The sequence below is a fragment of the Staurois parvus genome, unplaced genomic scaffold (assembly GCF_062004578.1).
Source record: "Staurois parvus isolate SC_StPar_1 unplaced genomic scaffold, SC_StPar_1.0 ptg000704l, whole genome shotgun sequence".
Taxonomy (NCBI): Eukaryota; Metazoa; Chordata; class Amphibia; order Anura; family Ranidae; genus Staurois; species Staurois parvus.
Window position 1 is genome coordinate 6,962,732 of NW_028318500.1, and position 14,280 is coordinate 6,977,011.

At 45.7% G+C, this 14,280-nt stretch overlaps 1 protein-coding gene across 1 annotated transcript; it reads right to left on the reverse strand.

Annotated features, from left to right (window-relative positions):
• Positions 1-327: 327 nt before the first annotated feature.
• Positions 328-1,581, reverse strand: LOC149445965 (uncharacterized). Its single transcript, XM_089653162.1, has one exon. The coding sequence runs from the start codon at positions 1,579-1,581 to the stop codon at positions 400-402; it is 1,182 nt and encodes a 393-aa protein (XP_089509288.1). The 3' UTR covers positions 328-399.
• Between the last annotated feature and the right edge of the window lie 12,699 nt (positions 1,582-14,280).

Sequence of the window (14,280 nt, forward strand, 5' to 3'; positions counted from 1 at the left end):
TCAAAAACAACATGATACGTGTAATCGGGGTACATCTCACCCTGTACTGCGACGCAGCGCACCACATAGCAATACAGTTCAAGCATACAATAAATACATTCAGAAATAAATACATTCGCTCAGCGGTATGATGCCTGACATGATGTGCAGAGGATGAATCCCCAGACCGCCACGTCATGCATGACGCCGCTTACCCCAAAAACCATAGCATCCTGATACACAGTACTAAGTCATGCAATAAGCGAGAGTGAAAAAACCGAAAAACCGAAAATCAAAGTTTACAATAGGCATCGGGTGTGTGGGGGGGGGGGGGGGGGGAAAGGAGGGGGAAACACAGGCCCGAAGCTTTATTGAAAAGACAAAGACACGCAAGGGGGAGTAGGGGGAAGGGGGAAATCTTCAGACGTCCTCTTCCTCCTTAAAGTCCATCAAGGAATAGTCTCTGAGCAGACTGAGGATCAGTCTGCGGCAGTCCTCAATGGACATCCTCTCCCGCTGGTGGATGAGGCGCTTTCTGGCGCACCATAAAGCGTCCTTAAAACAGCACAGCACCCGCCAGGCGCCGTCAATGTCCTCCAGAGAAAAGGTTCCACAGAACAGTCCATTCAACACCCCAAAGTGAGTGATGGCTGTCTGTGGCACAAAGTCTTTGAGTTCAGGTTCCAGGGCCCCCAACAGGGCCTGAGCAAATGAGCACTCCCAGAAAACGTGGTAAGACGTTTCCTCGTGGATGATGCAGAAGGGGCAGTGTCTGTATCTGCTCAGGTTCCTGGCATGCATAAATGTCCTGAGAGGCAGTCCCCCCTGGATAGCCATCCATGCCAGGTCTTTGTGCCTGTTGGTGAGGATGTTGGAAGAAACATTCCTCCAGACCACCTTACAGGTGTCTGAAGGCAGGCCTGGAACCGACTCCAAAATGTCGCTGGCTCGGATGAGCTTGTAGATAGTCTTTGGCTTCCACAAGTCCGGCTTGACTCCCTGCAGCCCTTGCTCCCTGATGAACTTGAAGGTGTCCAAGTAGTACCAAGGAGTGTCCCAGTTGTAGGGGATGGAACTATCCCAAGTGTCCCACCCCAGGGACCTCCAGAGAGGCAACAGGAAGAAGCGAGACATTGCGTTCCCGCCAGAGTCCATAATCCGTCTTGGCAAAGTTCTGCGGATGCAGTTGCAAGCAAAGAACACCCTCAGCTGGGTGGCGATGTCGGGCACGCCCTTACCGCCCTTGAGGGGTTCCTTGAACATGACTGCCCGCTTCACTCTGTCCATCTTGGAGCCCCAGATGAAGTGAAACACCGCCCTGGTGATGGCCTTGCAGGTGTTGACCCGAGGGGGCCAGGCCTGGGCGAGGTACTGCAACACAGGGAGAATCTCGCTGCGGAGTACCAGTGTCTTCCCTTCGATGGTGAGGTCTCTGAGGCTCCAGAGTCCAAACTTTTGGCGCATCTTGGCCAGTCTCTCCTCCCAAGACTTCAGGGCTGCGCCCTCGGCACCAAACCAAACTCCCAAAATCTTCATGAAGTCTGTCTTGATGCCAAAGGGCATGGATGCAGAAGAAGGCAGGTACCACTTTCCGAAGAGCATGACTTCCGACTTCCCGCAGTTGACCTTTGCCCCCGAAGCTTGGCCGAAGTCCTCGCAGGTCTGGACAAGCAGGTCGATGGAGCGCTGGTTGGCACAGAACACCGTCACGTCGTCCATGTAGAGCGAGCACTTCACTTCCCGTCTGTCTGGTCCCGGTGCGGTGATTCCCCCGATCTCTGGATTCCGTCTGATGCATTCGGCGAAGAGCTCTATACAGCAAACAAAAAGCAGAGGTGAGAGAGGACAGCCTTGTCTGACCCCGGAGAGGACCGGGAAGGGGTCAGTCTTCCAGCCGTTCACCTGCACGGAACTACAGATGTCATTATACATGATGTCAACATATGAACAAAACATTTCCCCTAGACCAAACCTGCGCAGGGCTCTGCACATAAACCCATGGGAGACACGGTCGAAGGCCTTTTCCTGATCAAGATCCGTCCCATGACCCATTTACTGCAAGGCAGGAGTGCTAACCACTAAGCCACTGTGCCGCCCCACAACTCAATTTATACAGTACATGCTGGCAATAATCCCTGCCCCCTCCACCCCCACCAGACAGTCTGGCACCTGGTTTCCCACCTACACCCAAAACTCTACAGTACAATACAGCAGTAATCAGCACAGTATGAAATCTGGATAAGTGAAAGGCTACAAGTCCCCATTACCGAAGCAAACTGCAGAATACCTGTCTACATAACAGCTGCTAAACATATACCATTTTAAAAAAAAGGTAGAATGGGAAGGCCACTTAACAAGGGGATAAAACTGGAATGGAAAGGGCAAAATGTTATCACAAAGGGACGCTTCTTGACACTCCTCTCACTATAAGCATACACATGAATGGTTGGCCAAGCTTTTGTGTTACGCAGTCCATACATTGATCTTTTTTTTTTTTTTCGTTCAAGCAACAGGTTGAATGAAAAGAAAATTATCTGAGTCCACATAAAGGCAGATGGGGGACACCTTCCCGCTGAGATTTTGTACTCTGATAGTGGGAAGCCTTCCCTGCCATCAGATTACAATGATCAGTGTTCCTGTCTATAGCCAGCAGCACTGATTGTTCAGAAAAAAAACAAGCAGGATGGTTGTACACAAGTCAATCAGTAGATCAACTATCGATTTGTGTACAACCAGTCTGCCCGGATTGAAATTCAGCTGGTCCCTGCTTAACTGGCCAAATTTCAATCGTGTGGCTGGCTTAAGTCTGCTAAAAGATATGCCTGAGGCAGGGCTGAACCACCCACTTAAAGTGGAATTTCAGGCTACACCTAACTAGTCTTAAAATTCTCCCTCCCAACACCAATGCTGGCTAACCTGTGTAAGAACCTGTGTAAGAAAGATGTATATAATTATCTATGTTCACACTGGTCTGGTCTGCTCTTCCCTGTATCACCCATTGACTCCTATGGCTCATCCACTGTCGGCTCTTCCTCCTCTCCCCTGCAGCTGCTGCTGGCTGACACGGACTGGACTAGAGCAGGCTGAAAATAGGTAAGTACAGTATATACGCTATATTGCCAAAAGTATTTGGATGCCTGCCTTTAACTTTAATGGCATCCCAGTCTTAGTCCATAGGGTTCAATAATGAGTTGTCCCACCCTTTGCAGCTATACCAGCTTCAACTCTTCTGGGAAGGCTGTTTACAAGGTTTAGGAGTGTGTCTATGGGAATGTTTGACCATTCTTCCAGAAGCACATTTGTGAGGTCAGGCACTGATGTTGGACAAGAAGGCCTGGCTCACAGTCTCTGCTCTAATTCATTGAGGTCAGGAATCTGTGCAGGCCAGTCAAGTTCCTCCACCCCAAACTCGCTCATCCATCTCTTTATGGACCTTGCTTTGTGCACTGGTGCGCAGTCATGTTGGAACAGGAAGGGGCCATCTCCAAACTGTTCGCACAAAGCTGGGAGCATGAAATTGTCCAAAATGTCTTGGTATGCTGACGCCTTAAGGGTTCCTGTCACTGGAACTAAGGGGCCAAGCCCAATCCCTGAAAAACAACCCCACACCATAATTCCCCCTCCACCAAACTTTACATTTGGCACAATGCAGTCAGGCAAGTACTGTTTTTCTGGCAACCACCAAACTCCGACACATCCATTGGATTGCCAGACAGAGAAATGTGATTTGTCACTTTAGAGAGCACGTCTCCACTGCACAGTGGCGGCGTCCTTTACACCAATGGCGAAACTCATTCCTTCCTCCATCCATTCCTTCTCTCCCTTTTCTTCCTTCCACTATCCCCTCCCTTCCTTCATTCGTTCCTCCCTCCCCTCCTTTCCCTTCCTTCCCTCCCCCTTCCTTCCCTCCCTCCCCTTCCTTCCTTCTTTCCTTCCTTCCTCTCTACTTCCTTCTCCTTCCTTCCTTCCCCACTCCCTCCCCTTCCTTCCTCCTTTCATCCATTCCCTCCCTTTCCTTTCTTCCTTCTTTCCCTCCCCTTCCTTCATTCCTTCCTCCATCCATTTCCTTTCTTCATTCATTCATCCATTTCCTTCCTTCCTCCATCCATTCTCTCCCTCCTTTTTCTTCCTTCCCTTCCTTCCTCCATCCCCTCCCTTCCCTTCCTTCTTTTCTTCCCTCCCCTTCCTTCCTCCATTCCCTCCCTCCCTTTTCTTCCTTCCTTCCCTCCCTCCCCTTCCTTCCTTCCTCCCTCCCCTCCTTCCTTTTTTTCTTTTTTTCTTTTCCTTCCTTCCCCTCCTCCATCCATTCCCTCCTTCCCTTCCTTCCAATGTAAGGGCGTACAGGTTCTGTTTATTCATCCCAATATAATGACAGCCCAACATATACTAGTGCTCCCTGTTCACTCCCTACCGGCACTGTCCACTGCACCCACAAAATTGTGAAAAAAATAATACAAAAATAAATTGTAAAAAATAATTTTAGAATTAAATAAACAAATTCTGGCACCCACGCCATTGTTCTACTGACACCATCCACTGGCCACCCAAAAGCATTTTGAAAAAATTATAAATATAATAAAACATTAAATTGTAAAAACAAAAATAAAATTGTAAAAAAATAAAAATAAAGAAAAAAAGAAGAACTACTGACACCATCCACTGCCCTACTGACACCATCCTACACATACTACCCACCGCCATACACTCCACACTTCTCTCCCTGTACATACTACCCACCGCCATACACTCTGCACTCCTCTCCCTGTACATACTACCCACTGTCATACTCTCCACATTGTACATTCCCTATTTAACATTATCACATTCTGCACTATGTAAGTCATTTCAAACACTATTTAACCACACCCCTTTTAAGCCATGCCCGATTTGTAGTGCAATTTAAAACACGCCACTCCTCTCTCACCCCCTACCCGTTCCTCTCTCAACCCTTCCTCTCGCTCTCACTCTTCCTCTCTCTCTCACCCCTCCTCTCTCCCCCCCTTTGTCACGATCGCAGCGTCAGACCCCAGACCTTCTCACAAAACTCGTGACCGAAGGGCTAACTGATATACAACCGCGATGTGACGTGCGTAACAATGCCACACCCAGCTGCACCCTGCACAACGATTTTCAAGCTAATAGGTACCAATCGATGCCAGCAGCCTGAATCAATTGTTACTGGGTCAGGTTAATTACGCAATTAACCCCTTCACACTGCCACCAGCTCCTTTTGGTTCAGAGAAAGAGGAAACTTGCAATATCGCTATAACACTATAATAATTGCAATAATTGTCCGCATAACCCGGTCATTGACACAGGCCGGTTATACAGAGAGTTAAACCAACAGTAGCGTCTCTTTAAAGGCAGGGATTCGTAAATTGCAATAAGAGCTATAGAAACAGTTCAACACTTTCAGAAGAAAGATTTATTACTAAAAGGGTCAAACAGGTGCAGTAAAAATATTTACAGAGAAGATGTAACTAAGATAGATATACACATACACACATACATACATATACACACATAGAAAACAGCACAGCACAGCAAAGAGATAACAGGGAGAAGTTAAAGGGTTAAGTTACTTGCCCTTAAGCCTTGGATGGAAGCAGATCACGTTTCAGAGCGAAAGGCACAGGTCTCCCCAGGTGGTATATTGATGTTAAGAATTGGGAGATGTTTTCAACTTAAACTTCCTTAGGATTGGCAGCCTGTTTTAAAGTTTCCCAGCAGGGGGTGGTTCTGAAGTGAAAGACCAATCCCCTGTTTAGGGAGGGATCGTCAGGCGCAACCTTAAACTGGAACCAACATCTTTCATAATTCATATTCTGGTCTATAACTTTCCATCTGCACAAGCGGATGGACCTGCAGTCTTTGCTGCAGTAAATATTTAAATGCCCCTTCTATGCAGCTGAGCTCCAATATGTAGGAGGGGCATTATGTGGGTGTGTGTTGAGTGTAGGCAGGGACACAGGGGGCCCCATTATCTATTATTGCTCAGGGGCCCCATGAGTTGTCAGTGGGTGGTGCACTGTGTCCCTCGGACATAGCGGATCACCAATCTATGGAAAGAGCCGAAGCTGTTGGCTCGGTCATGTGATCAGCTGTGTCCAATCACAGCTGAACACATGTAAACAGGGAAATGCCGGTTATCGGCATTTCTCTCCTCACAAGCTGTCACGCTGACAGCTCGAGAGGAGAGCCGGTAATCGGCATTCTGCGGAGGGGACATGTACACTGATCATCAGGGCACTGATGATCAGTGTGCCCCCAGAAGTGCCACCTGTCCGTATCCATCAGTGCCAGCTGTCAGTGCTGAACAGTGCCACGTGCCAGTGCCCATCAATGCCACATATCAGTGCCTACCAGTGCACATCAATGCCACATATCAGTGCCCATCTGAGCTGCCTTTCAGTGTCACCCATCAGTGCCAGTCAGTGCCACCTATCAATGCCAATCAGTGCCACCTATCAGTGCTGCCAATCAGTGCCACATATCAGTGCCAGTCAGTGCCGCCTATCAGTGCCGCCTATCAGTGCTGCTTTTCAGTGCCCATCAGTGATGCTTGTCAATGCCCATCGGTGCCACCCTCCAGTGCCTCCTCATCAGTGCCCATCAGTGCCACCTATCAGTGCAGCCTATCAGTGCCCATCACTGCAGCCTCATTAGCGCACATCAGTGAAGGAGAAAAAAAAATCACTTATTTACAAAATTTTACAACAAAAACTAAGAAAAAACTTTTTTTTAAACATTTTCAGCGGTTTTTGGTTTGTTTAAGAAAAAATAAAAAACCCAGAGGTGATTAAATACCACCAAAATAAAGCTCTATCTGTCACAAAAAAAAGCTAAAAATTTCATATGGGTACAGTGTTGCATGACCGCGTAATTGTCATTCAAAGTGTGACAGTGCTGAGAGCTGGAAATTGGCCTGGGCAGGAAGGGGGTATAAGTGCCCTGTAGGCAAGCGGTTAATGTCTAGATCCAGTGCGAAGACATGTTACGGCTCTTGCCTGACACTGGTAACAGAGCATCCATAGTACTTGTGTTCCTTTAGGGCCCGTTTACACTCTCGTGTTGCAGTAAAAGGCAATACAATGTGTCTTATTATGCACTACTGAAAAGCATGAAAAACAGTGTGGTGCATTAATATGCTAATTGTCTTCAATGGAGCCCTGATGCATTTAGGTAGTGCAGTACAACGTGTGTTTTAGTGCATCACAACACACCGGTGTGAACAATATGTACTTTGCTAAAAATACTGCATGTCTATTAAAATATGCAGTGTGGTGGCATGCTATTCAAAGAGAATAAGCTACCTTTACAACTTCCCACTCAGCCCAATTTTGGCATTTCCCTCCTACATGTAAAAATCATAATTTTTTTGCTAGGAAAATACTCAGAACCCCCAAATATTTTATATATACTGTATATATATATTTTTTTAGCAGAGACCCAAAAGAATAAAATGGTGGTCATTGCAATTTTTATGTCATGCACAGCAATTTTTCAAACACAATTTAACAAAAAAAAGACACTTTAATGAATTTGAATGCAAAAAAAATATATAAAAAAGATGACATTTTAGCAAAATATAAAAGATGTTATGGCAAGTAAATAGATACCTAACATGTCATTCTTTAAAACTGCGCACACTTGTGGAATGGCGCATAACTACGGTACTCAAAAATCTCCATAGGCCACGTTTTAAAAACTTTTACAGGATACCAGTTTAGAATTACAGAAAATGTCTAGTGCTAGAATTTTTGCTCTCGCTACAACATTCGTGGTGATACCTCACATGTGTGTTTCAAATGTAGTTTACATATGTGTGAGCGACCTACGTATGTGTTCACTTCTATGTGCCAGCACAAGGGGACAGGAGCGCTTTAAAAAAATTGTATTCATTTATTTATTTTATTTTTATTTTTACACTGTTCCTTTATTTTTTTTATCACTTTTATTGCTATTACAAGAAATGTGAACAGTCCTTGTAATAGGAATAAGGCATGACATGTCCTCTTTATGGAGACATCTGGGGTGAATAAGACCCCAGATATCTCTTCTACCCTGGAAAGCATGAGATTAAAAAAATAACATTGATCTCTGCTTTACAGGGAAAAAAATGGTAGTGTTTCCATCTGCCACAGCTGTAAGTGATGTCATGACATTGCTTCTGGCCTCTTAGAGTTATAGAGATGACCGGAGACCATCGGGTCCATGGCCAGCTCTGTGGTACAGTAACCCAGTGGTAGCGCCAGATCGGATCCCAGGCTCTCCGATCGCATGGGGGAGCCCGGAGAGGCGCCGATGGGTGGCGAGAGAGGAGGGACATCCCTTTCCACTGCCTGTAAAAGCCATCCAGCGTCTAAATCGGGAGAATTGCTGGCTGAAAAGAAAGATATCTGGATGATGCCTGTAGCTGCAGGCATCATCCAGATATTTCCAATTGAAGTCCAGGATGTCATATGACATCTTACAGGCAGGAAGTGGTGAAAGCGATGCATGTTAATGTGCAAAATGCCACATGTTAATGTGCTTGTGGTAACACCCTGAAACAGTCTGAATGGGTCCTAAATCTTACCCAAAGCAGGAAATATTTCTGTGCAATTTATTACAGTTCTTTCAGTGCTTGAAATCTGGAGCTATTACTGGGTCATCATGGCTACCTCCAAATAATCTGGTAGCAGAGATGCTTGATGAGAAGTTTTACAATGGTAAATTGCAGCTGAGACATGTAATATTATAAACAGCTCAAGCCATCCTCCTGAAACATCTGGATGCAGTTGTCTAGGCCTTTGGGCCCTCTATGGGCAATCCGTGCTGAAATAATTGTTGAGGAACTACTTCGATAGCTTCTCAGAAATTTGCATAAAGGGCTTTATTCATCATTGTGCCTAAAACAGGAACAGAAATGTAATGCCCAAGGGCCACCAATTAAAGTGGTTGTAAACCTGCACATATACCCAGTGAAGTAATAAATTAAAACATGCAGTGGAAAATAACAGAGAGTTGACATTTGAGCTGTTTTTGGTAGAGAATTGCTTGTTGCCTTGTGTGAAAAATCAAGTTTTGTTTCATTGTGAAAATCAGGAAGGTTCATGGCATTAACCACTTGCCCTCCTGAGGATTTACGCCCCTTCCTGACCAGGCCATTTCTTTGCGATACGACGCTGCATTACTATAACAAAAAATTGTACGGTCAAATGAAATTTACGTCACTTTTTTCCCACAAATTGAGCTTTCTTTCAGTGGTAATTGATCGCTTGCATTTTAATTTTTTTCTCTATAAAAAAAAAAAGACTGACAATTTTGAGAAAAAAACAATATGTTTGACATTTTGCTATTAAACATGTTCAGTAACAAAATTAAATCAAATTTCATCATAAATTTGCACCAAAATGTATTCTGCTACATGTGTTTACTAAAAATATCCCAATACATGTAAATGAAATGGTTTATATGAAAGTTATAGCATTTACAAATGGCGGTATATATACTGGAATTTGTTTTTTCTTTTACTAGTAATGGTGGCAATCAGCGACTTATAGCAGGACCAGGGGCTGACTGACAACTCATGGGGTCCCCGGGCAATAGGGGATCATGGGGCCCCTGTGTCCTTGCCCACACTCAAAAAAAGCCTATAAAAAAAAAAAAAAAAAAAAAAAAAAAAAAAAAAAAAAAAAAAAGGTACCAGGGGCATTTAGTGGGGCCCCCTACTGACCCCGGGCCCTCGGGCAGTTCGAGTGCTTGAATGGTCAGTCCGCCCCTGAGCGGGACTGTGGCGGACATTTTGACAGCCATCCAGAGCAGTGTGCCTGAGCTGACAGGGAGGAGGACTGTTAGTAAACAAAACAGTCCTCCTCCCCATTGGAGATCTTCGGAAATCACCGGGCGCCGGCAAGTAATTACCAGCTGGAACTCGGTGATTGACAGCCGCGAGAGGCGGCGCGGATAGGGCGCGCCCCCTCCCCGGAAATGCAAAATCACATATATATGTGATTTTGCGCACCCGTGTCACCCTGTAGTAGTATTTCTGCTATTGGTCGGACCTTTGGGAACACATTACATGTTCCCAACCCCACGTGACAGCAGTACGGGGAAAAGTTCCCCGTATTAGCTGTCATTTTTTAAAAACAGCACAGCCATGCCCTGATTGCTGGTGCAATGCTTTCCACAGAAACCTTCACAACGTAAACCCTTCCTTTTCCACTCTGCAACTGACCACCTCTATGACAGAATCTCTCCCCTGTCCTGCCCCGACCTGACCACTGCTGTCTACAACAGTTCGCTTTCATCCACACTAGACGCACTTGCTCCTCTAACTACATGAAGTATCAGGCCACGAGCATTACAACCTTGGCAGACTGACCACACCAGAAATCTTAGGCGACATAGTCATACGCTGGAGCGACTGTGGCATAAAACCAAATCCCAACAATCATTCACCCTATATAAATCTGTTTTCTTAACATACAATTCCTCTCTCCATGCTGCTAAACAACCCTACTTTGTCACTCTTATTAACCTCCCTAGCGGTCTGATTATGTCCATATTTCTGTGCTCAAAGCGGTACATTTTTTTGCATGGAAATATGTATTTATTTTTATTGTAGGCCTGTAATTTTTAGGAATAACTCACTGAAATCTGTCTGAACAAGAGTCTAGTAAACATCCCGGGTATGATAAAACTTGAAACACGAAATCATAAATTATAATTTAATAAATAATCATAAAAAATAATATAATAATAAGTTTAATTCAATAATATAATCAAACCAAAAACACTGAAATTTGAAATATATAGCGCCAAGTTCGCACATCACTGAGCAAAGTCGCAAAATAGTTTTCAGTGTCTGATGACGAATTTCCCCACAAATCATCACTCAATTCTGCAAGTGATTCTGATTTACTATCGCTGTTCTCTAGCTGGTCTAAAACCACTCTTGACCTAAACGGACGCTTTTTGGGCGCCATGGATGTTTTTCAGTTTCCAGGCAGAAAGAACAGTAAAAATGCAGGAAGGGCACAGGACAAAGCACTAGGGACAAAATGTATGTGAAATTGTTTGATACAGTTATGTTTTGCTGTGTGATTTTAGTGAATGTCACATTTTGTCATTTTCAAATTTCCCGCCAGTTCCCTCCCCGTACATCCCGACGTCGCAGGGGACGGAACCCAGATGACAGATGCCGGCATCCGCCGGATTACATTGCCGGGGACACTGCAGGGGGGACATCGCGGGAGCGCAGGACAAGGTAAGTGATCGAGGGATCGCGGAGCAGCGCGCATGGTAAGCCCGATTGTAGCTCGGGGTTACTGCTTGTGGTACTGAAACTTTACTCCGAGCTACACTCGGGAATACTGCCAGGGAGGTTAATACCTTGTCATCCAGTCCTCATCATCTCTTCTCTACCTTTAGCTCTCTACTGTCTCCACCTCCACCCAGTAACTCACTGTAACGGACTGCCTGACAGTACCTCTATCAGTCCCCTGATAGAGCCTCCCCAGAGTGCGGAGTCTAAGTACCGGAGCACTTGTTCACCAGGGCCCCTTATGGTGGGGATGGACTTGGAGCGCTCCGGGACCACGTCGCAGCTGCTAGGTATCTCTACCAGAGGTAGAGGAGTCTGCCAAGGGCGCCAGCGGGTTAAGAGTCTGATGTGAGGGAGCCCAGGGATCCCTGAGGGATGGATGGACGGATGAGCAAAGTCAGAGTCAAACAAGCAGGGTCGGTAACTAGCGGGTCGGTGAGGTACAAGACGATAGGCAAAGGATAGTCTGGTCACACGCAGGGTCAATACCAAAAGATCAGATCTATAAGGGAACATCCAGGAGCAGTGTCAGGCAAGCCAAGGGGTCAGGACAGGAGAAGGCAACAAGGTCAGACAATCCAGATCAGAGTAATCACTACACAGGCAACAGGATACAAAAGACCATTCGGCAACAAGCATCTGTGCAGGGCTGGCTTAAGTAGCCCGCCCTGCACCTGACAGTTGCCGCCTAGGTCCCAGTGCTTGCCTAGTACTGTCAAAACGACGGGTGCGCCTGGGTCCTAGTGCTCTGCTACCTGTATGTCTTGACAGACGCCTACGCATGTGTAGACCCATGCGTCGCGATGGTCCCTGACACTCACTCACTGCTTACGAGATTGCAAATCATTTCAAAAACAAGATTGATGCAATTTGTAGGGGCATCTCTGGTACACAGACATCTATCCCACTTAGCATACCTTTTACTAAACCTCCCTCAACACTTTACTCTTTTGACCTTGCAACTACTGAAGAGGTCACTAAAATTTTCTCAGAAGCCCGTCTCACCATATGCCCCCTGGATCCTGTCCACTCTCAGCTACTACGGTCACCCTCTTCTTCTGTCCTATGCTCCCTCACTCACATCTTCAATCTCTAATGGTGCCTTCCCCTCCCCTCTAAAGCACGTACAGATCACTCCTATACTTAAAAAGCCCTCCCTGGACCCCACCGACCTGAACAACTTAAGACCCATCTCCCTGCTCCCGTTTACCTCTAAACTCTTAGAATGCTTAGTCTACAATTGCCTGAGCTCCTACCTCACCGACAACAACCTTCTTGACACTTTAAAATCTGCCTTTCACTCACTCCACTCCACTGAAATTGCCCTACTAAAACTCACTAATGATTTACTAACTGCTAAAAGCAATGGCCATTACTCCATACTCTTACTACTTGACCTCTCTGCTTACTACTTCTCCTCTCCACTTCTTCTTTCTGTAGGGGTCCCTTAAGGTTCTGTCCTTGGACCCCTTCTCTTCTCCATCTACACCTCCTCCCTTGGTCACTTGATAAACTCCCATGGCTTTAAGTACCATCTCTATGCTGATGACACACAAATCTATCTTTCTACTCCTTACCTCACCCCTTCAGTCTCCTCTCGCATTACTAACCTACTAAGGGACATATCGGCATGGATGTCACTCCACTTCCTCAAACTCAATCTTTCCAAAACAAAGCTCATACTATTCCCTCCAGCCTGTGCCCCCTCCCCTGACTTCTCCATTAAGATCAATAATACAATAATCAGTCCCTCCCCTCATGCCAGGGTACTAGGTGTAATCCTAGACTCCCATCTGTCCTTTCACCCCCAAATTCAAACACTGTTCAAATCTTGTAGACTTCACCTTCGCAACATCTCCAAGATACACCCGTTCTTAACCTCGGAAACCACTAAGCAACTTATTCACTCCCTTGTTATCTCTCGCCTTGACTATTGTAACTCCCTCCTCATTGGCCTACCTAATTGCAGGCTATCCCCTCTTCAGTCTATCATGAATGCTGCTGCCAGACTCATTCACCTTACTAACCGTTCTGTATCTGCCATCACTCTCTGCCAATCCCTGCACTGGCTTCCCATTCCATATCTGCCTTCCCTCTCTGCCAATCCCTCCACTGGCTTCCCATTGCCCAAGGAATAAAATTCAAAACAGTAACAATAATATATAAATCCATTTATAACTCTGCCCTAAATTACATCACCAATCTTGTCTCCAAATACCACCCAAACCGTCCTGTCCGCCCCTCCCACGACCTCCTGCTCTCTAGCTCCCTTATCTCCTCCTCTCATGCTTCTTTCCAGGACTTCTCCAGAGCCTCCCCCATCCTCTGGAACTCTCTACCTCAATCTATCCGACTATCACCTACTCTGCTCACTTTTAGGCGATCTCTGAAAACCTATCTCTTCAGGGAAGCCTATCCTGCCTTCAGCTAATAACGGAATCTTCTATTCCTCCTATCAGTTCATCCCCCACAGTTATTACCTTTTGTACCACCAGCCCCTCCCTCTTAGATTGTAAGCTCCAAGGAGCAGGGCCCTCCTAATCCTCTTGTATTGAACTATATCGTTGCTGTATTGTCTCCTATTATATTGTAAAGCGCTGAGCAAACTGTTGGTGCTATATAAATACTGTTTAAAGTTATTAATAGTAAATTCATTAAAACTGGTGCACTCCCAATTTGGTGCAGCTGTGCATGGTAGCCAATCTACTTCTAACTTCAGCATGTTCAAATAAACTTTGACAATAAAAAATGGAAGCTGACTAGTTTCTATGCAGAGCTGCACCAGATTTTGCACTCTCCAGTTTTAGTAAATCCCCTGTAATATCTCAGGGCAGTATGGGGAGGGAAATCAGATCGTCTTACTACTTCAAATCAAGAGAGTGAGATTCACCAATAGACTTTTCCTTGTATAGCTGTTGGCCACACATTTTTTCTATCATCAGAAAAAAAGTGTCTTCAAACATTGTTACAATATTCTAAACCAGGTTGGGACC

What these genes read in the sequence shown, in the direction of transcription:
- LOC149445965 (XM_089653162.1), bottom strand. Translation starts at nt 1,581, where the DNA reads ATGCTCTTCGGAAAGTGGTACCTGCCTTCTTCTGCATCCATGCCCTTT.